This window comes from Leptonotus elevatus, chromosome 17 (genome assembly GCF_054856555.1).
Source record: "Leptonotus elevatus isolate MCC_2025b chromosome 17, RoL_Lele_1.0, whole genome shotgun sequence".
Classification (NCBI taxonomy): domain Eukaryota; kingdom Metazoa; phylum Chordata; class Actinopteri; order Syngnathiformes; family Syngnathidae; genus Leptonotus; species Leptonotus elevatus.
In genome coordinates this window covers 4,060,650-4,080,486 of record NC_141255.1, presented here as the reverse complement: position 1 = coordinate 4,080,486, position 19,837 = coordinate 4,060,650, and the positions used below count along the sequence as shown (strand labels likewise).

At 46.7% G+C, this 19,837-nt stretch overlaps 4 protein-coding genes across 5 annotated transcripts; all 4 read left to right on the top strand.

Moving 5' to 3' along the window:
* Positions 1–269: 269 nt before the first annotated feature.
* Positions 270–6,537, top strand: ccdc171 (coiled-coil domain containing 171). The gene is given in 19 exon segments (XM_086059284.1): positions 270–326; positions 900–1,000; positions 1,064–1,229; positions 1,300–1,441; positions 1,587–1,735; positions 1,806–1,880; positions 1,965–2,045; positions 2,193–2,375; positions 2,589–2,664; positions 2,864–2,955; positions 3,041–3,130; positions 3,200–3,304; positions 3,421–3,585; positions 3,664–3,819; positions 3,903–4,514; positions 4,584–4,718; positions 4,800–4,979; positions 6,015–6,148; positions 6,230–6,537. Coding segments are annotated over 18 exon segments (2,715 nt in total). The 5' UTR covers positions 270–326; positions 900–971; the 3' UTR covers positions 6,375–6,537.
* Positions 6,538–6,667: 130 nt separating this feature from the next.
* LOC147159338 (uncharacterized) lies at positions 6,668–8,869 on the top strand. 2 transcript variants are annotated; one of them, XM_086059289.1, is made up of 4 exons: positions 6,668–7,720; positions 7,833–8,027; positions 8,246–8,291; positions 8,362–8,869. In XM_086059289.1, exons 1-4 carry the CDS (start codon positions 7,673–7,675, stop codon positions 8,763–8,765), a joined length of 693 nt encoding a protein of 230 aa, XP_085915415.1. In that variant the 5' UTR covers positions 6,668–7,672; the 3' UTR covers positions 8,766–8,869. The 2 variants fall into 2 exon arrangements, with proteins under 2 accessions (XP_085915415.1, XP_085915414.1); XM_086059288.1 differs by having other exon boundaries at positions 8,099–8,291.
* Positions 8,870–9,153: 284 nt separating this feature from the next.
* LOC147159337 (uncharacterized) lies at positions 9,154–15,144 on the top strand. The gene is made up of 19 exons (XM_086060271.1): positions 9,154–9,421; positions 9,492–9,592; positions 9,663–9,732; positions 9,797–9,927; positions 9,988–10,076; positions 10,140–10,239; positions 10,333–10,376; positions 10,445–10,522; positions 10,587–10,783; positions 11,219–11,283; positions 11,346–11,452; positions 11,562–11,664; positions 11,730–11,829; positions 11,913–11,952; positions 12,033–12,193; positions 13,579–13,662; positions 13,732–13,849; positions 14,460–14,550; positions 14,620–15,144. Exons 1-19 carry the CDS (start codon positions 9,259–9,261, stop codon positions 14,692–14,694), a joined length of 1,917 nt encoding a protein of 638 aa, XP_085916397.1. The 5' UTR covers positions 9,154–9,258; the 3' UTR covers positions 14,695–15,144.
* Positions 15,145–15,251: 107 nt separating this feature from the next.
* On the top strand, positions 15,252–17,313 carry LOC147159336 (lecithin retinol acyltransferase-like). The gene is made up of 2 exons (XM_086060273.1): positions 15,252–16,290; positions 17,100–17,313. The coding sequence occupies exons 1-2, from the start codon at positions 15,691–15,693 to the stop codon at positions 17,250–17,252; spliced, it is 753 nt and encodes a 250-aa protein (XP_085916399.1). The 5' UTR covers positions 15,252–15,690; the 3' UTR covers positions 17,253–17,313.
* The last annotated feature ends 2,524 nt before the right edge of the window (positions 17,314–19,837 follow it).

Here is a 19,837-nt window from a genome sequence, read left to right as displayed (position 1 = left end):
CAAACTAGGGTATGCGAGAGCCTTACACTTTAAATATTTATGAATTAATATTAATAGCAATTATTTCGTTTAAATTTTCAGTCGTTATTAAATCAAGAGACTTAAAATAAATGTCAATGTAAATCAAAAATTGTTTTAATAACTGAGTTAAATTTATAGCTTTACGCTTTGACACACACACACAAAAAAAAATACACGCACACAAACAAAAAAATAAACGAAGTATGGAGCAGCACGATAGGCAGCCAATCAGGGCTTTATGCGGATATGACGTAGCACCACTAAACATGGCGTCTGATTCAAACGGCTTCGGTTCGACTTCAGCAGTAAGTGTATAAAAAAAAAGATTCTTGAGTTATACGTTTTACAAGGAATCAGCGTGGTTTAGCCATATAATCCCACACGAATGATTTTTGTTGTTGAAAATCTTTAATTTAATGTACTGCTTTAAATAAGCGCTGCGAAATCCTGCTCATGAATGTTGACATTCAACATTCGATACGTTGTAATGATAATTCCACGCTTGGGCTAATACATTTTACAACTTTGGATGGATCTATACGGCCTTTTGGAGCATTCGGCATATTTTGAAGATTATATTCGTGTTTGTACAAGTAGTATAGAAAAACATCTTTGTTATTTCCGGCTGTCGCTCCTTAACAGCAAATGTTGTTGTCCAAAGCAGTGCCTTTTGTTAGGTTGGGAATGAAAACGTCCGACAAAGAGCTTCACCCATTGTCCAAAGATACAATGGTGTGTTACGCCCATTTGTTTAAGCAGTTGCTCTGCTGTCAAGGCAACCAAACAGCATCCTCACTCAGGCGGAAGACCTGTCGGTGTGACAGCAAGTCTTTTTTCCTGCCCACTTCTTGCCATGAACATTTGTAATGCTTCTTCAGGATGGTGACGCTGACATCTGACATCTAAATGAGCAAAGGAGAGCGCCTGGCAAGGCGGCAGAGAAAGCAACAATGATGCTGAATGCTGGCAAGGCACCAAGGTGACGCCAAACGCACCTCAATCACGTGGTCATGTCACAATAATCGTTTGGTTTCCTCCACAGCAGCACAGAATCGGTTGCCTCCCAGCAACCAGGTGGAGATGTGGGAGCGGAAGAGCGAGGGAGTCACAAAGTCAAAGTGTCTTGCGACAGTGAGATGACGGGAAGTAGGAGGATCCATCGACTTGAGAAGGAAAAGCTGGAGATGATGTCCACACACAATCAGCAGGTCAGAACATGTCATCTGCAAAATCATCATGTAGCAGACGGTGTCACCTATATGTGTCTGTATTTTGCAGCTGTGCACATTGGAGGCAGAGCTCACCCGCCTGCGGGCCTCCGTGGAGCACGGGGAAGCTCAGAAAGCAGAGCTTCAGTACCAGGTGACCGTGAGCCGCAGGGATGCCCAACGAGCATGCGAGAGCAATGAAGCACTCACAGGTGCGGAAGTTAGAGGATGTTGTCATAATACTAATACTGGATAATATGTGCTTTTTTTTTATTTTTTTAATGACATTAACTGAAAATTATTTTGCTCACTACCAGTCATATTATGTACAGTATATGTCTGTGTGTTGTGTGTCAGAGCAAGCTGAATCTCTGCAGAAGGTTCTGGACATGACTCAGCAGGCCCGACAGGAAGAGTGTCTCGCTTTGCAGCAGGAAGTGGACGAACGTGATGCGTTGATTGAGGGTTTGACTTCAGAGAGTGAACGACTGCACCGACTCCTGCAGGCAGGTCTCAAACATTTACCATACACACGCACAGAATATATGAAGGGTTTAATATGGTGTGTATATCCAGGGTCAGGAAGAGGCGTTGGAGGAGGCCCAGAGGAGGATGGTAGCGCTGCAGAAGGAGCGGTATATGGAGGTACAGGTGAGCAGAGCAGAAGAAGAAGTGACACAGACATGGAGGAGGTGAAGGAAGAGGTTCCTCAGCAACTCATCTCTTTACCAACAGGGCCACAAATCTCTGGAGGCCAACATGGAGGCTGAGCGAGCAGCTCACCTGGAGTTCAAGAACAAGTGTGAGGTCACACAGGTGAGACGCACGGCTGTATTGAGAATCATTCATGAAACTGACGACATAACTACTCCGTACAACCACGACTCACTACACATTAGAATAGCACTTCAGTCTGGTCAACAATAGTGGCTAGGGAGTGATTCTGACTACAATTTTTTGAAGGCGGTGCTGGCAGTGGAGCGGCGTGGCCAGCAGGAGGCGCAGTGCAACCTGGAGCTACTGAGAAGAGAGCTCCGAGATGTGGGGAGAGCTTACCGGGAGGAGAAGAGGAACTCCGCTGACCTCGCTGAGAAGCTGGAGGAGGAGAAAAGGCAACATGGCAACACACACTTGCTTCTAGAACAGGTCTTACACACACACACACACACACACACACACACACACTTAGATAAATATGGTCATATTTGTGAATACAGTGAACCCTAGCGAAAATCAGTCAGTAATTGAAGCTCATCTCTATAAATATGCTTCACTACTTTTTATACAAATGAAAATCCTCAACTCTCGTCATTGTATTTCCTTGTCATATGAAGAGTTAATTGCTTTGACTGTGTTCAGGTGCTAAAGAGAGAGGTGCATTGTGGGAAACTCCTGGAAGAGATCAGGGAAGCTCTCCAACAGCACACGCATAAAGGTAATTTTTATTAATTCCTTTTTCCTTTGAGACATGTTATTATAGTTTTGTTTTGTTTGTTTTTATTAATTCATTTTTTCCTTTTGGACATATTATAGTTTGTTTTTGTTTTTTATTAATTCATTTTTCCTTTCGGCCATGTTATTATAGTTAGTTTTTTGTTTTTGACATCCACCTCTTTGTCAACTCATGATTGCAGGTGCAAAGGATGATGGGAAACGGAGTCCTCCTACCGACGTGATGCAGCTGCTCCGTTTGATGCTCAGCAGACAGGAAGTAGCTGAGCAACAGGTGAATTTCCACCACAATGAAGGCATGCTTTATTTTGGCAGGTCCAGGCTTAAGTTGACAAAAGAAGCGTTGTGTGTCCTGGCAGGTCCGCGATCTGCTGTTGGCGTGCGAGAGACTGGACGAGGAAAAGCAGACCCACAAACACGCGACTACGCATCAGCAGCGACGTCTCCAAGTAAGCAAAGCTTCACTTCTGTGCCTGACGGGTCAGACACTTTGATTGATGGCTGTCCGCGCATTGCAGGAGGCTCACCAGCTGTCACTCAAGCTGCAGGAGCGAGCGACCCGGTTGCAATAGGAGAGCCGTGATTGGTCCGTGCAGAACGAGGAGCTTCAGAAACAGTCAAAGGTAAGTTTGTCGACTTTGATGTTTGTTTTTTTCTGTTGTGTTCTGATTGGTTTGATGTTTTATGTGTGTGTGTGTGTGTGTGTGTGTGTGTGTGTGTGTGTGTGTGTGTGTAATAGGCCCACTTGTCCTTCCTGCACTGCGTGTATCAGCGCCTGCTGGCGGGCTGTGTGCTCGCAGAGCCGCAAAGCATGCTGGGTACTTTCAGCAGGTCAGACTTGTGTGACCTCATCAGCGAGCTGGTGGAGCAAATGACCTCTGACCTCCAGGAGGCCAACAACAAGGTGAAGCTGTCAAAATGTCGTCACATTGAAGTTAGGTCTTGCCCCGCCCAACGCATCACATCACCCCTTCCCACGCAGGTGGCGCGTTTACATGCGGCGTGCAAGGAGACGAACGAGTGCTTAAACCAGCTGCAGCGGCGACACAAGCTAATGATGGCGCGGGTCCGGGAGAGCAAGAGGAGGCGGGCAGAGGCCTGGCACAGCCGACATACGCGCACTGTCACTCAACTGCGGGTAATTGGCATCACGTTTTCTCTCTCTCTCTTTTTTTTTTTTTTTGTTATTTGTGCATCAACTCTATTGATTGCCACCTCCAGGACCTCCTATCGCTGAGCCGCAGAAAGTCCGAATCCTTCCTGTCGGCGTGCGCGCTCCTCGCCGGCACGATGGCGCACTCCCAGCGCCGCCTGAGCAGTCTTGCCGAGCAAAACCATCTTCTGACCTCGCGCTTGGCGGCGAGGGAGGAGCTGGAAGAGGAGCTGCGGCGGCTCGCCGACGCTCTGGCTGGAGACGGCGGGGAGAGGACACCGGAGGGGACACGAGCCAGGACGCGATGGAGGAAGTACGTGTGCGTAGTATCGGCGCTGAGGTGGTGGCGCGCCGTCGGAAGGAGGAGCATGGAGTTGTTTCGGCTGGAGACGAGAAACGCGGGTCCAGTGGTGTGTGTCGCCACGGCAACTCTAATGGGGCAGGATGTTGTTGAAGATCGCGACGCATTGTGCGCTCGCTGGCTTCGCTCCAAACGTCTGTCCTCCACCATCTTGGCCTGCATGGCCCCCCTACATCCCCCCACCTCATCTACACACGTGAGATCGACAGCGAGGTCGGGATTGGCCCGTCTCCTGGATCAGATTGTCAGCCAATCAGAATCCGCCCCTGAAATCCTGCGTGACATGATCCCACAGAATCTTCCCCCCAGTGACTTGAAGGTCTCGCCTTTGTTTGAATAAACCTCCAATTTTGTCTTTATCTGACCTCTACCTGCGTCCTCCTATTAGATGCTGGTGTCCCGCCTCCAACAGCACTTCCTGCTCCTCAACCAACGGCTGCACTCAGCTGAGGTGGAGAGGCGGAGCCTGAGGCTGCAGGTGGCCCATTTGAAGAGAATGGGCGGAGAGGACACCTGCAGGATGGTGAGAACACGCACGTACACACACGCACACGCGCGTAGTGGTGTGACGTATGTGTGTGTGTGTGTGTGTGTGTGCGCACAGGTCCCAGCAAAGCACTTCCACAGCGTGTGCACGAACCTCCGCCAAGCACTCACTGGGGAACAGGAAGCTCGCGCCCTGCTTCAGGAGCAATCAACACAGCGCGACGCTCTGCAGCTGCGAGTCAACGTGCACGCCACGGAGCGGGAACAAGCTCACCGAGCACTCAGCCGCATGGCGGAGGTAACTGATATTAATTTAAGACATGAGCCTTTGGGGTTGATTTTACATTTTAAGTATATTTCAGGGGTGTCAGGCGATTAATTTTTTTAATCGTAATCAATCGCATGACTTCAATAGTTAACTCACAATAATCGCAAATTTGATATCTGTTCTAAGTAAAATATTTTTTCCTAGGTTTTCATACTCTTGTTAACATAAAAATGGAAAAAATGTTAAACTAATAGAAATATGGCTACATATTTTAGTCATTGACACATTCACAATAATTAAAAAGATGCACTGAACTGTAAAAAAAGGAGTGTGTTATTGATTTGTATTGAGGTAATTGTTCTGCCACGAGATGGCATCATTGCGTTTGTAAGACATTGGTGACAGCTCAGTGATTTTTCTTTTCATATTAAGAGCTATCTAATCTTTAACATGAAGTATTGTGTGAAATTCTGCACATTTTTAAAATTGTAAAGTACCACTTAACCCCAGTCTCCACACATATATACATTATTATTAAATTTATTACTGCTCAATTTTGACGTGGACGTGTCTGCTGCGGTGTGACTGGAAATTCCCCCAGTACAAACTTTTTCCAAGTAAGGGGTGGTCATTAACCGTGCATTAAAACAATTTGTGGCGTTAAATTAACTCAAAATTATTGCACTAATTTTGACACCCCTAATATATTTATTTCAATATAGACCAAAATAAGGACGTTTGAAAATGTAACAGATGGCTTGGCTCGCTTTTTTTTAAACTCAGCTAAAATACAACGCAAGGTAAGAAATTTTGCCTTTTTAATTTTACTATGGTGTTTATTAAATATTTCCCACAAGTATTGCACTTTTTTTATTTATTTATAAAAACTAACTAAAACTAACCATTTTTTCAATGAATAATAAAAACTAACAGAACCGCCCTGAAAACTAATTAAAATGAAGTAAATTTAAGAAACAAAACTCAGAATGAAATAAAAACGAACTAAAATGAAAATTCCAAAACTATAATAACCGTGGTTTACACTTTTCTTTTGTCCTTACACAGGTGCTGGCAGAGGCTCGACGGCGCCTGAGAGGAAAGGAGCGCTCGCTAAGGATTCTGGGCAAGCACCTGTCACGTGTAGACAAAGAGAAGCGGCGACTGGAGGAGCGGCTGCGACATGTTGAGGATGTCAACAGGTAACAATAAACATACCCCTTGAAGAATGGTGCTCTTACGCAACATGCCGTTATTCACTTCCTGTTTGGCTTGGCTATCAGGTGCCAGGATCATTTGACCGGCTACGGCAATGCGGCGGCGGGGGGGCGACGCCAGAAGGAGATGTCCAACTGTCCCACTATTGGTGCATCAAACGAGCTGCCAAATCCAGGAAGTCAGAGTTTTAAAGGGCATCATCCAGGTTAGAGGTCCCCAATCACTGACTGATTGATTGGTCCCATATCCACGGAGAGACTGAACAAAAGCATTTGGAGAATGTCTTCAGAAAAAGTATGTTTCAGACAACTACTGTGCTGGCGTTATGGATTGCAAATGAAAGCAGATTATCCATAAATTGTCTGAGAAAATATTAGATTATTTGGTTCTGTTCCCAATATTCTATCTAAGTAAAGTGAGATTTCTTTGTAATAACAGCGACCACAACATAGAAGAAGAATGGACGCAAATAACACACCTCTGGCGTCATTGTTTCTCTCGTATTATGCCCCCCCCCCAATTTTTTTTATTTTTATAAAGTATATATAGTGTGTGAAAGGTTCATCAGACAAAAACTATAAGTGAAGCGTCAGCACGTCTCTACTCAGGAGTCCACACCCTAAGGCAACACACGTACACAAAATGATGCCGACTTTGCTAAAATGGAAGCTTCTTATCCTTTTCAGTCAGTCACCATCACAAATTGTGAGGCTAAATGAACTTCCAAGGACAAGGCGTTGCTGGTTTCCATGGTGACGGAGAGTTTTTTTTTTTTTACATCCCATTGTCCATCCTTGACATTTGTACACAAACACATCATGTGGGGTTTTTTTTTTGTGTTGGACAAAGTTAAAGAAGTGCCATCGTGGACAGAAAAGTGGCAGAAGCGCTGACGCCGGTGTTTGCATTCAGGTTCTGTCACGGATGGCGATGCCGCGGTCCGAATTTGTCCCACCAGATTCTAGTTGAATTCCACCCATAAAAGGACGTCTCCTTCCTGCTAGGCAAAGCACAAGGATCAAAGTCTTAATCCCCCCTGACAAAGAAATAAAACTGAATCATTGAAGTATCAACTCAGTGGATCACTGCCACTAAACATGGCCGCTCAGCACAGTAATCCTCTCGAGTCCCAAGAGTCTTTTTGACGGCAAGACGGCGCTAATCGGTTTCCTTGACGCTTTTGCCCTCGGGCAACAAACAACGTACAAGTCCCAGCAACAACAAAAAAAAAACTTGTCCTACTTGGAGCTGACACCAAAAACCTCTCACGAACTATCCTGAACGCCATTTTCTCACATCCACTGTCACCTACTTGAACTTCATGAAGACTTAACCGCAGGCTTTCCTGGGCGTGTGCGCTTTTTGCCAGTCAGCATCACCATTGTCCAATCAGAGGCCAGTGGGCGGAGCCTAGTAGAGTGAAGAAAAAGGAAAACATGTAAGCGTCATGCAGACAAACGAGAAGACGACTTAAAGGGACGTGCTGCCGTTCTTGTCTTCGTGAGACCATGTCCGAAGAAGTCGACGTGTCCACCAATCAGCAGACAGCGCATGAGGTAGGATGTAAACCTCGTCACGTGCGAGACGGGAAGTATTCAGCTCAGGTCATGTCACGCTCACTTTTTGTCGCCTGCTGTGTGTCACATTCTGCATTCGCTGGGCCGAAAGTTGTCCCAGTTGGTGAGGTCGCCTCGCCGTGGTGACCTGCTCATTGGAGGAGTTCCTGATCCCGACAGCCTTGGAAGGCGCCGGAGCCCAGAGGAGGAGCTGCTACTCCTCCAACACTTCCTGTGCTATGGCGAGACGCGGCCTATCGTCCATGCCATGGAGGCTGTCAATCACTTAAACCCCGCCCCCGCAAAGGTGACTTCAAGCTTGTGATCTCCTGATCAGGTGTTGACATCATGACATCTGCCTACTTCTGCCTCTCCCAGGATCAGGTGGGTGGAGCCATATGGAATCCTGGCCTCCATTTTATTCCTCCTTCCTTGCATCCCATTCTTTCACCCACTTTTGATTCTACTCCTTCCCTGCTCCATCCCGCTACCTCCACCCTACTCTGGTTCCGATGGCCTCACAAGGGACGGGTCTCGTGCGGCCTGTGCGGGAAAAGCTTCTATGACAAAGGTAGGTGTGACCTGGTGTGGTCATGTGATGGTCATGTGATGTCACACGGTGTGCTTTTTTCTGCGCAAAGGAACGTTGAAGATCCACTACAGCGGTGTGCACCTCAAGATCAAACACGGATGCACGGTGGCGGGCTGCGCCATGCTCTTCAGCTCGCTACGCAGTCGCAACCGACATAGCGCCAACCCCAACCCGTGTCTGCACCGCGCCACTTTCACAGTGAAAGATGCCCCCAAGCCCAACTGGAGCCCGCTACAACGTAAGGGTGGCAACGCCCCTGGCATCATGGATAAGTCCCAATCAGCATCTTCTCGTGATGGGGCCGGCAAAGCAGAGCAACTCGTGGCTGTCGTCAATATACCGGCCAATCAGAAACAGTCTTGGGAGTCACATGACAGCTTGCCCAAAATGAAAAAACCTAGAAAGTCGTGCATGCCACTAAAAGTCAGTCAAGTTATCAGTCAATTGGAATGATTTTTTAATGATTTACTTTGGCGTCATCTAGTGGATAAACAAATATGTAAATTGAAAAAAACTGCATGCCTTGTCTTCTTGTTTACTGTCAACGTAAGAGAAAAAAAGAATACAAATAAGACTAATAAAAACCGAAAACGAGCTTGGTTGTTTTATCTAGTTCCTTGCTGCATGTTTCTACACGGATGGACGTACTGCAGTGGTCAGCAAACCAAGTTGTCGTTTCCTTCATGGAAGAGTTTCATGACGGTGGATATTTGTTAGTAAAGTATGTTTGTTATTTATTTATTTAAGGAAATAGTTGTTTTTTTAAATAGCTTGCCAGAGGTAGCTACCTTTTCTTTCCACCACAAGGGGGCTGTAGCGCTTAACATTGTAAAACGACGAAGAAGACACACCGGAAGTGTCTCCAGGCTTGAACCAGAGGACCTTCAACTAAGCAACTTTTCTTTCTTTTTTGTTTTGTTTTATTGTGTTGTCGTCCGCGTTGAGGATGTTCGCGTGCTTGCTTTGTCGTGGAGGGGCATTAAAATGTGTCACACGCGCCCGTGTCAACTCGTTCGCGAACACCAGGCACTTGACGGACACCTGTGGTGACGCGGGGCCGGTCCGCATCGGCTGCGCCTCGGGGTTCTGGGGGGACACGACCACCTCAGGTACAACCCCCACCCACCATGCTAATGCTAACTTAGCATGCAACTTTATTTTGTGTGTGTGTGTACACAGTGCCTCAACTGATCCATGGCGGGAAACTAGACTTCTTGGTGTTTGATTACCTGAGTGAAATCACCATGTCGCTCCTCACAGCAGCCAAGGCCAAGGCGCCTGTAAGTGTGTGTGTGAGTGACAGTTTGTGTGAGATGAGGTAGATATTCAAATGATGGCATTGTTTTGTAGAATCTGGGTTACGCACCAGACTTTGTCCAGGCGGCCTTGGCGCCGTCCATCCACGACATCCACAGGAAAGGTGGGTCTATTGTTTCCATAGCAACGTGGAGGTGATTTCACAACAACTGACCTTGTCCTCACAGGTGTGCGTGTGGTCAGTAATGCGGGTGGCGTGAACCCACTAGCCTGTGCTGCGGCCATACAGGAAGTGGTCAAGAAGGCCGGCCTGGACCTCAAGGTTGCCGTGGTGACGGGTGATGACCTCATGGCCCAGGTGAGGAACCCCACCACCCACCCCAATGTTGACTTTGAGTGACAAGCACTCGCTCCGCAGAGAAGCCGCCTCGGTGAGGTCAAGATGGCCGACGATGGCAGCAACCGCACCTTGCCAAAAACGCTGCACAGCATGAACGCCTACCTTGGGTATGTGCACGCTCACATGCACCTCTTGTTCACATGCGCGCTAATGCGAGTATGTATGTGCAGGGCACTTCCAATCCGCCGCTGTTTGGACCTTGGCGCCGACATTGTGGTAACAGGTCGTTGCGTGGACAGCGCCCTTGCTCTGGGGCCACTCATGCACACGGTACGTCCTGAAGTGTTTGGATTTTTAATTATGTGGTTGCCATGTCAACACGCAACAACAGGTTCACTGTGTTCATAATCTGTTGTCTCACAGTTTGGATGGGGAAAAGGCGACTTGGACCTGCTGGCTGCCGGAAGGTGAGGAAACTGACTCCTTGACTTATTGATTTGTTGACTTGTTGACCACTTCTTATGACGTGGTCCAGTCTGGCAGGCCACCTGATCGAGTGCGGCGCCCAGAGCACCGGCGGGATCTTCACCGATTGGCATCGCGTCCCTGACTGGTGAGAGCCTCGCCGCCCATGACAGCCCGGCTAAACCCTGGTAAACCGCGGTGACCTCTTGCAGGGACAACATCGGCTTCCCGGTGGTGGAATGTTCTGCCGACGGCTCCTTCGTTCTCTCCAAACCACCAAAGACGGGCGGCCTGGTGGCGTTTGGCACAGTGGCCGAGCAGCTCGTGTACGAGATTGGTGACCCGCGGCGATACGTGCTGCCCGACGTCATCTGCGACTTCAGCCGTGTGCTCATACAGGAAGTGCCTGGTATGTGCGCCATGTTGATGTTGATGTTTAAAAAACAAATATATATATATATAGACAATAATACGTAGTATGTTCTATGCAGCCCCTCTAGTCTAAATACGGAATTCTGGTTAATATTGCGTAAAGCAGCAAAATCCAGCAGTTATCAGTATCAGAAGGCAGCCATTTTGTCACTTGCTGCCGAGTGAAAATGACATCACAGTTGCTCAGGTCTCAGGTAACAACCAATCACAGCTCAGCTTCATAAAACAGGTGAGCTGTGATTGGTCGTTGCCTGAGCCCTAAGCAAATGTGATGTCATCAGTCCACAGCATGTGGCAAAATGGCCGCCCCCTCAGATGGATAAAAACAGCTGGATTTTTCTGCATAACATATGTAAAATGATTAAGGTTGACTTCCCCTTTAATGTTGGTGTTGTGTTTTGTGTGCGCACAGGTATCGAGGGCGGCGCCGTCAGGGTGAGCGGCGCCAGAGGCTTCGCGCCGCCGAGCGACTACAAGGTGAGCTGTGACGAATGGGGGTGCGGCTACATCAACCTCAACATTTCCTACTTTGCCCACAGGTGTGTGCCACTTACATGGACGGCTTCCGCGCGACCGCCGTGTGTCCGCTCGGCGGGCCGAAAGCAACGGAAAAGGCCCGCAGGACCGCAGAGAGCATCATCAAAAGGTGTGTTTGTCAGAAATTTAGTCAGATTTTGGCTAAAATGAATTCATCTGTAAATGTTAAGTCGAATATTCCAAACTTTTTATGTGTAGTTCACATGTTTCTTGTGTAGGACAAAGCGCATATTTAATCATTTGCGTCTGGAGGACTTCACAGCAGTCAACATCCAAGTTCTGGGAGCGGAGGACACATACGGTGCCAACGGCTCCAACAAAGTGAGACCTGCACCTATGACCTTTGACTTCGTGATGCTAACGAGGCTAATGCGCTGGCTGTGCAGGATGCCCGGGAGGCCGTCTTGTGGTTGGCTGTTCACCATAAAGACAAGAAGGCACTGGAGGTCTTCTCAAGAGAGATCGCCTCAGCCGGGACCGGCATGGGTATGACCGTCACCAAGACTTTTATATTCACTTCTTTTCTTTTTTTTTTACGTCTTTTGTGACGTTTGTTTCCTTGCTCGCAGCTCCCGGACTGTGCGGCATCGTGGGCGGGCGTCCCCGGGTGTGAGTGTGACCCACCTGCATGGTCACCGCTCCCACGTAATTTTTGTCAATAGCTGACTTGGATGTCGTCATCTTCCAAGGTCGCCCGTCCTGAAACCACTCTTCTTCTACCACCCCAAGTCTCAACTCCAGCTCGACATCCACGTGGACGGACAGTGGGTGGAGTCTCTCTCGGAGGCGGGGCCTGACATGCCCGAGCAGGAAGCCCCTCTCACGTGGGCAGAGGAAGCTCCTGACGCAGGTGAGCCCTGAGCAGCTTGCGGTTCCGATGGTAACCTGCAGAGGGCATGTATCCAGCATACAGTGCTTCTCAATTCTCAATTTTTTTTTTACAATTAGTACCACCTGATAAATACTTAACAGGGAAGAAAATTTAATGAAAGTTAAATAAAAACTGTGCTTTCTGTTTTTCCCACAAACAGTTAAGGATGTAATTCAAATGTACTTTACATGAAAAGTAAAAAAAAAAAAAAGTGCTGTGCTGGAATAAAAAAAAAAAAGGTTTTATGCATAAGTAAAAAAATAATTATAATATGTTTAATTGTATTTATTTTTAAAATATTGTTGATTTTGTTTGTAATTAAGTCAAGTGATTCTTTGATGTGCCACTAGAGGGAGACTACATAACTCTCGGTCAGAGGTCTGCAAGCTGCAGCTCTGTAGCCACATGTCGCTCCTCAGTCCCTCTCCTGTGGCTGTAGAAATTAATATTGTTTTACATGTATTTAAATGTACATATACATAAAATATTCTTTACATGAATTCATGATTTTGATTGTCAGAAAAAGAGAACATTTATTTAAGAAAAGGCAGAATTTTTTTTTTTCAAAAACAAAAGAAGAAATCCCCAAATTTACTGTAAAATGTCCACAAAATTGCCAAAAATGTGAGAAAATTGATATAAAAAAGGCAGGAGAAAAAATCAATAAGTAGCCAAGCCAGAAAATTACCATTTGTCCATAAAATTGTCAATAATGTCAAAAATTTGACAGAAAGGCCAAAAAGTCTATAAATGTATGAAAAATGACCTACATTAAACCACTGGTGGGCAAATTTTGGTCCTCGAGGGCTGGAATCCTGCAGGTTTTGGAGGTTTCCCTCTTCCAACACAGGCTGATTCCAATCAACAGGATCGTTATCAGTCTTATGCAGAACTTGCTGATGAGCTCATCATATATCAGCTGTGTTGGAGTAGGGAAACATCCAAAACTTGCAGGGCTCCGGCCCTCAAGGACCGAGTTTGCCCACCCCTGCATTAGCCTAAGACTAACACACTGTTTGCAATTTGTTTTTATTCAGTTCCCCAAGTAACATCAGAATTGCATTATAGTTGTCATATTGTAACGTGCAGTTTGAACATTTACACTGCACTTAAGTATAACATAATTAACTGTTCTTAAATAATGATCAATATCTTAATCTGTATATTTGAAAACAAACTGTTTTAAAAGATTCAATGCAAATGTACTGAAAAGTCTAATAGGACTGGACTCGATTAAAAAAAGATAGTTAAAGCCACTGTAACATAATGCACAGTTGTGATCTATTTCAGTGGTTCTTTGTGCACCACTAGAGGGAGCAAGATGCAGGCTTCCATTCTGATATATTGCTGTGTTGCTGTTGTAGAGCTTCCCAGCGGGTCGCACTGCTACACGCTGGAAGAACTGGCCTACGCAAGAAGTGGCGACAAAGGAGACTCTGCCAATATTGGTGAGCAACGCTAACCTCTTGCGCTGTGATGCTTGTTCACGCTAAGCTAACCATTAGCTTCACGCGCAGGCGTGATCGCTCGGGACGCCCGCCTCTTCCCCTACCTGAAGAAACACCTGACTTCCTCTGTGGTGGAGCAATACCTGGCCCACCTCTTCCCGCCGGGCCTGCGCGGCGCCGTGACACGGTGAGTGGGTTGCGAGCGGGCCACGAGGAACGACCGCAATAATGTTTGCAAACCACCGTGACCCATCATGACTAAGCAGATGACTGCTTCAGGCTGTGGATGTTCTGTTTCTAATTAGTCCCAAATGTCTCTTGCCGCCACCACACGGAATCTTGGCGCTGAAGGGATCCACTGTTTATGTTCACAGCAGCGCAAAAGTCAGAAAACTTACATTCAAAAACTCTGTACTTGATTGAAGTGCAGATTTTATGAAAGGAAAAAAAAAGACCAGTCAAATAGTAGCATGGATTCAGCTAGTTTGAAGCCCCTTTTTTTAATTTTATTTTTTATTTGGGGGGGAAATCATTTTTCACTGTTTGCAAAGTGCTGCTTGTTGAGAAGTGAGTTAAGTTCACTGCCATTATGCATCTGAAGTATTGCAGCGAAGTGTTCGTATTTTCTTACTTTGCCGCTACATGCTAAGCATGTGTTAGCAATTAGCCCGACCAAAGGCAATAAAAGAGGCAATGAAATGCAACATGGCCGCCACAGGCGCTTCATTAGTGCGTTTTGAAGTCTGTTAACTCACATTCATGTTACCATGGTTACAATAGTTTTTGCATTTACGCAGATACACTTTGCCAGGGATCAACGGCCTCAATTTTGTCCTGAAGAATTCACTCGGTGGGGGAGGGGTGGCGTCCCTGCGCAGTGACCCCCAGGTAAGACACACGCACGGCCACACGGGGTGGCTGTCAATCAACGTGTTTGTGTGTGTGGACCTCCTGCAGGGAAAAGCCTTGGCTCAGATGCTGCTGGACTTGAAACTCAGCGGACTTCCTGACCTCACGCCTCTGCTCGGTTAATGCACACACACACATGCGCACGTGTGGTTTTAACAGCGGAGGACTTGACTGTCAGCTTCGATCACATGACCTCACCGGACTTCATTGGAGCGGTGACCTCTCACCTCGCTCTGTGGAATGTCACTTCCTCCTTAATTGCAAACAGGCCCTCTGTCGTCACGGCGACCGCTGCCCGCTCAGCCCCCTCTCCTATTGGGAAAAGCTGTTGAATTCCTCTGAACGATTGCGGTGAAGCGGAGTGTTCATTAAATGTGTCCTTCAGTGGCAGGAAGTTAAAAAAAAGGTGTCGATAAGTCCCGCCCACGCGTCTGGGAGACTGTGTTTTACGACCTTTAACCTCTCTGATGTTGTGTGTGTCGACCTCGTGCGAAGTCTGGTGCCAACTTGGGCCGCTGCTGCTGATATAGCCTGCTAGCATGGCGTGACGGCCACCGCACATCTGGCCGGCGTTACTGTCACAAACGCACACATGCTGCTTGTCAGTCAACATGTGGATTGTTGTCCCATCAACACACACAGGGGGGGGGGGGGGGAGCTTAATGATGGCTGTGTGTGAGCAAATGTGAGAAACCATTTGGTGGTTTGGAAGCAGTGACGTCAGCTTCACTGAGAAACACTTTATTTCCCTTCATGCCTTATGTGTGTGTGTGCGTGGAAAGTTTCAGGAGAAAGAGCACTTTGTTTCCTTTCTTTACTGCGCAGTATGACCCCTCCCCCTTGTTTCCTCTCACGTCTGTGTCCTGTGCTTCTATTGGCTGGCTGGATCAAGTGTGTACATGTGCGTGTGTGTTTTAAACCATCCCGGTGGTATTTGGTAGTGCCGCTTAACATGTAAGTCCACATTAACCATACTAATAACTCTCTCTGCCGCCCCCTACCGGAAGCGGCGGCGTGCAGCAGCCTCACTTCCCATTTTTTTTGTTCTAAAGTCAACACATTTACACCCCTAAAAGTGGGTTGCTTGTCACGCCCATCTTGGTCCCGCCCCTGGTGCCAATGTGCCCTGGCCCATTCGGAGCATCAGGCGCGTGTCGTCATGGTGGTCACGCTCACCTTCCTGCCGAACAAAGTTCTCTTCTGCTTTACGTCATGCTGGACGCGCTCGCCTTTTTGCTGGACAAAATAGTGTTTTTCTTTGCGACGTGCGCGCCCCCACCGCCCCGCGACTGCGAGCGCGAGCGCGTCTACCGGCGCGGGGACTTGCTGGAGGTGTCGCGCACGCTCTTCACGCACTTCGGCATCTACCTGGGCGACGGCCGCGTGGCGCACCTCATCCCGGACATCCTCCCCGCGGTCACGTCGGACGCGCGCCATCTCCGCCGAAAGGTGACCAACACGCGCCTGTTGCTCGGCGTGCTCTCCAAGCGCGCGAGCGTGCGCGTGGACTCCGTGGAGGACTTCACGTACGGCGCGAGCGTCCTTCTCAACGCGCACGCCATGGAGAACGCCGGACGCGGTCCCCCCGATGCGGAGGAGGCGGCACGGCGGGCGGAGCGCCTGATTGGCAGCGTCCCCTACAGCCTGCTGTGGAACAACTGCGAGCATTTCGTCACGTGGTGCCGCTATGGAGCCGCGCGTAGCCTACAGACGGAACAGGTCAGAATCGACTATATTGTGTTTGGTGTTGGCATGACTGCTTTACTAGTTGTTGACAAGTCAGAAATAAAAAATAGGTAAATATGTTGAACTGTTTCCCTCTGTCAGCTCATGTCCACGAATGGCGTTTTGCTTAAAACTGGTTCCTCAATCGTTTTACACGAGTGTCACCTGCAAAATGGTAATTTTTCTGTAAGTTCTCGTTCCTGATTGTAAAACCAGTCACAAGAGGACGGCCAATAATGGCACCGTTGAATTAATACAGGAAAAGAAAAAAATGGCAACATTTCTGTTTCTGTTTATTACACCAAACTTAAAAAAAAAAAAAAAAAGTTTCATCTGAATAAATATTTGAAAACAAACTTTAAGTGTGTTATATTTAGAAGTGCAATACAACTCAACGCTAATAAATAAATGTACTGGATTTTAAACAAAAACGTTGGAAGCCAATTTGACATGCATGTTTTGATTTTTTTTAAATTCTATTATTGCTTGCGTACACTAGAGGGAGCCAACGTACCGCTACTTTGAGAATCACTGGCTTTAAACACGTTTACGTCCATGGCGCAGGAGCACTACGTTCAAACAAAAACTAATCTGAGAGGAGGATGAAAATAATATAAAAAATAGTTCCCTGTTTCGTTTTGGTGTCGCCAGTGGGCATTTAGTTATCTGGCTACTTATGTTACTGTTATTTTGTCAACAAGTGAGACGTGGGATGATAATTTGCTACTAAAATTTTGTTTACTCCTAAAAAAATAAAATAAAAAGTAGTATTTTATGCATTGATTTATTTTTATATTTTTCAGTTCTGCCAGTGGTTGAAGTCTCTGATCCGAGACCAGAGGAATGTGGCTGTGGCAGGTCTGCTGGGCCTCCTCTCCCTGGCCTGCTTGGGCGTGTCCTCCGGGACCGCCCTGCCTGCCATCTTCATCCCCTTCACCTTGTGGATGGCCAGCTAAATGAACAGGAACTGAGCGCACTCACAGATGACCTTACAGTATTTAGTGTTTTCTCTGCAAATTGTTGTATTATTTACACGGGACTGTAACGCTTTCGATGTATGTAAATAAAAGATTCATTTGGAAAGGTCTCATACTGTTTCTCAGTATGTATGACATCACTTCAATTTATGTGGGGCTTAGTGGTTGAGTGGTCGTCTCCCGTAAGGTTGTGGGTTCGATCCTCACACTCTGGTGACTATGTCGAAGTGTCCTTGAGCAAGACACTAAACCCCGATTTGCTCCCAGTGACCTGGCAGCAGTCGAACACTGGTGTATGAATGGTTGAATGTGAGGCTTAATTGTAAAGCGCGATATAAATGCAGCCTATTTACCACTTATTGTGTGCATTAATGATGTGAGAGAGGATTCTATTAGAGAAAGCGCGTGTGTGAATGTAAAAAGTCAAGTGTGTGCGTTTCAGCGAATTTTCTTTCTCCTCTAGTATGTGAGCGAAAACATTTTCTATAGTGTATGAGAGCGTTTTTGTTAATATTACTGGTATTTTAGTAGCGTGCGAGAGGCTGAGAGCGTTTGTTGTGTGTGCAGTGAAGTAAATTTAAAGTAGTGTGAGAGTGGAAAAAAAATCAGTCCATGTTTCAGTATAAATAAAATTGGTGTGTGTATAAGTGTTTCAGTAGTGCGAAATATTTCTAGATCAGAAGTATTTTCAGTAGTGTGTGAGGGAAAACTTAGTAGCGTATGAGAGTGTCTTAAAAGTGGACGTGTGGAAAAAAACGTTAGTTGTGTTTATGTGAGTGTTTTTTACATGAGTGATCATGGGTGAAAACATTTCCAGTAGTGTGTGAGAGAATTCCAGTAGTGTACATGAAACATGTATTCAATGAGTGTCAAAGCATTTAAGGATGTGTGAGAGAATTGGTTCAGCACCGTATAAGAGCATTTCTGTAGTGTGAGTGATAAAGGTCAGTATTGTGTGAGAGTTTGAATACTTTATTAGCGAAAGCGTATTCGTCAGTGTGAGACTTGTCAATAGTGTGTGTGTGTCACATTTCAGTAGTGTGTGAGCGAATGCAATTTCATGTTTGTAACTGTAACAGCGTTTCAGTAATGTATGAGCAAAACTATGCAAGTATGTGTGTTTCAGTAGTATGCATGAGAGCGTTTTAGTAGTTTGTGAGCAAAAAGTTGTCAGTAGTGTGAGAATTGTTTTCAGTCGTGTGTGAGGGAAAAGTTCTAATAATGTGTGAAAGTGTATTAAAGATGGGTATGTGTGGAAAATTTGTGTGGTGTGAGTGGAATTTTTTTCATTTTTTTGTGTGTGTTTTTTTCAGTAGTGTGTGAGAACATTCCAGTAGTGTGCAAGCAACAACCATTTCAGTAGTGTGTGTGTGTGTGTGTGTGTGTGTGTGTGTGTGTGTGTGTGTGTGTGTGTGTGTGTGTGTGTGTGTGTGTGTGTGTGTGTGTGTGTGTGTGTGTGTGTGTGTGTGTGTGTGTGAGAGAGAGAGAGAGCATTCAGTAATGTGTGAGTTGGGAAAAAAGTAATTTATGAGAGCATTTCAGCAGTGAGTGATGTGTGTGTGTTTCAGTAGTAGTGAGTGCCTCAGATTTTGAGAGAGCTTTTCAGAAGTGTGTGTAGCATGTGAGCAAAAATAATAATAATGCTATGATGGCGAGAGAGCTTTTCAGTTGTGTGTGAGAGAAAAATTCCATAAGTGTGAGAGAGCCATGGTTTTCTCCCTGTGAGATGGTGTTTCCGTAAATATTCTCAGTCATGTGAGAGCGTTTTAATATGTGCCAGTGAGCGAAGCAAATTGAGTGGTGTGCGTGAGAGAGCATTTCAATCAGGGGCGTGTGTGTGAATTTTGACCCTGCCGGCCCCTTCTAATGTTGCAGGTGTGCTCCTAGCAAACGTGTCCACAGAGGTGGGGGATGGATGGTATTTGTCGTCATGGTTACCGTGCTTTGTTACCGACAACGTTCGTCTTTGTTGCGCTGGGAGTTTATTCTCTCGTCCAGCCTCTCCCAGGATGCTCCCGCATCCGTAATGTTCCTGAAGATTCGACCTTGGAACCTGGTGCCATTTCCTCGGTTCCGGCTGTCAGCCTGACCTTTGCCGATGATGCCGTCGTGTGATTGGCCGCTGATGGCCACCAGTGTCTCTTGCCTTCCCCCTCCTCTACCCTTTTGTCTTGGGTTGTGCAAGCGTGTGGCCCTGATTCCTTCTTTGTTGTCGGCCTTGAGGATGACAGGCGGCTGCCTATCAAAAGCGGTAGCGCGGTGAAAACATGATTAGCCTCGCAGTTCTGGGTTCGAATCCCCTTTGAATGTTCTCTTTTCTCCCAGCTGGCACGTTGTACTTGTCTTAACTTGTCGATTGACGTCAATGTAGTCTATATGTGTCCTACGATCGGCTGGCGACCAGTCCCAGGGAGTGTCCCACTACTGGTCTAGAATCAGCTGTGATAGGCTCCGGCTACCCCGCATGGCCCTAATAAAGACAAGCGGTATAGAAAATGTCTGGAAGGGTGTTTTTCATTCAAATTATCATCATCTACCACCTCCTCCCCCCTCGTCCTCCTTTG

Coding starts and splice junctions, on each gene's coding strand:
- LOC147159336 (XM_086060273.1), top strand. CDS start 15,691: ATGTGCCCTGGCCCATTCGGAGCATCAGGCGCGTGTCGTCATGGTGGT. Junction 16,291..17,099: donor GTAGCCTACAGACGGAACAG/GTCAGAATCGAC, acceptor TATATTTTTCAG/TTCTGCCAGTGGTTGAAGTC.
- LOC147159337 (XM_086060271.1), top strand. CDS start 9,259: ATGTTCGCGTGCTTGCTTTGTCGTGGAGGGGCATTAAAATGTGTCACA. Junction 10,377..10,444: donor GACCTGCTGGCTGCCGGAAG/GTGAGGAAACTG, acceptor GACGTGGTCCAG/TCTGGCAGGCCACCTGATCG. Junction 10,784..11,218: donor GCTCATACAGGAAGTGCCTG/GTATGTGCGCCA, acceptor GTGTGCGCACAG/GTATCGAGGGCGGCGCCGTC.
- LOC147159338 (XM_086059288.1), top strand. CDS start 7,673: ATGTCCGAAGAAGTCGACGTGTCCACCAATCAGCAGACAGCGCATGAG. Junction 8,028..8,098: donor TAAACCCCGCCCCCGCAAAG/GTGACTTCAAGC, acceptor TGCCTCTCCCAG/GATCAGGTGGGTGGAGCCAT. Junction 8,292..8,361: donor GAAAAGCTTCTATGACAAAG/GTAGGTGTGACC, acceptor TTCTGCGCAAAG/GAACGTTGAAGATCCACTAC.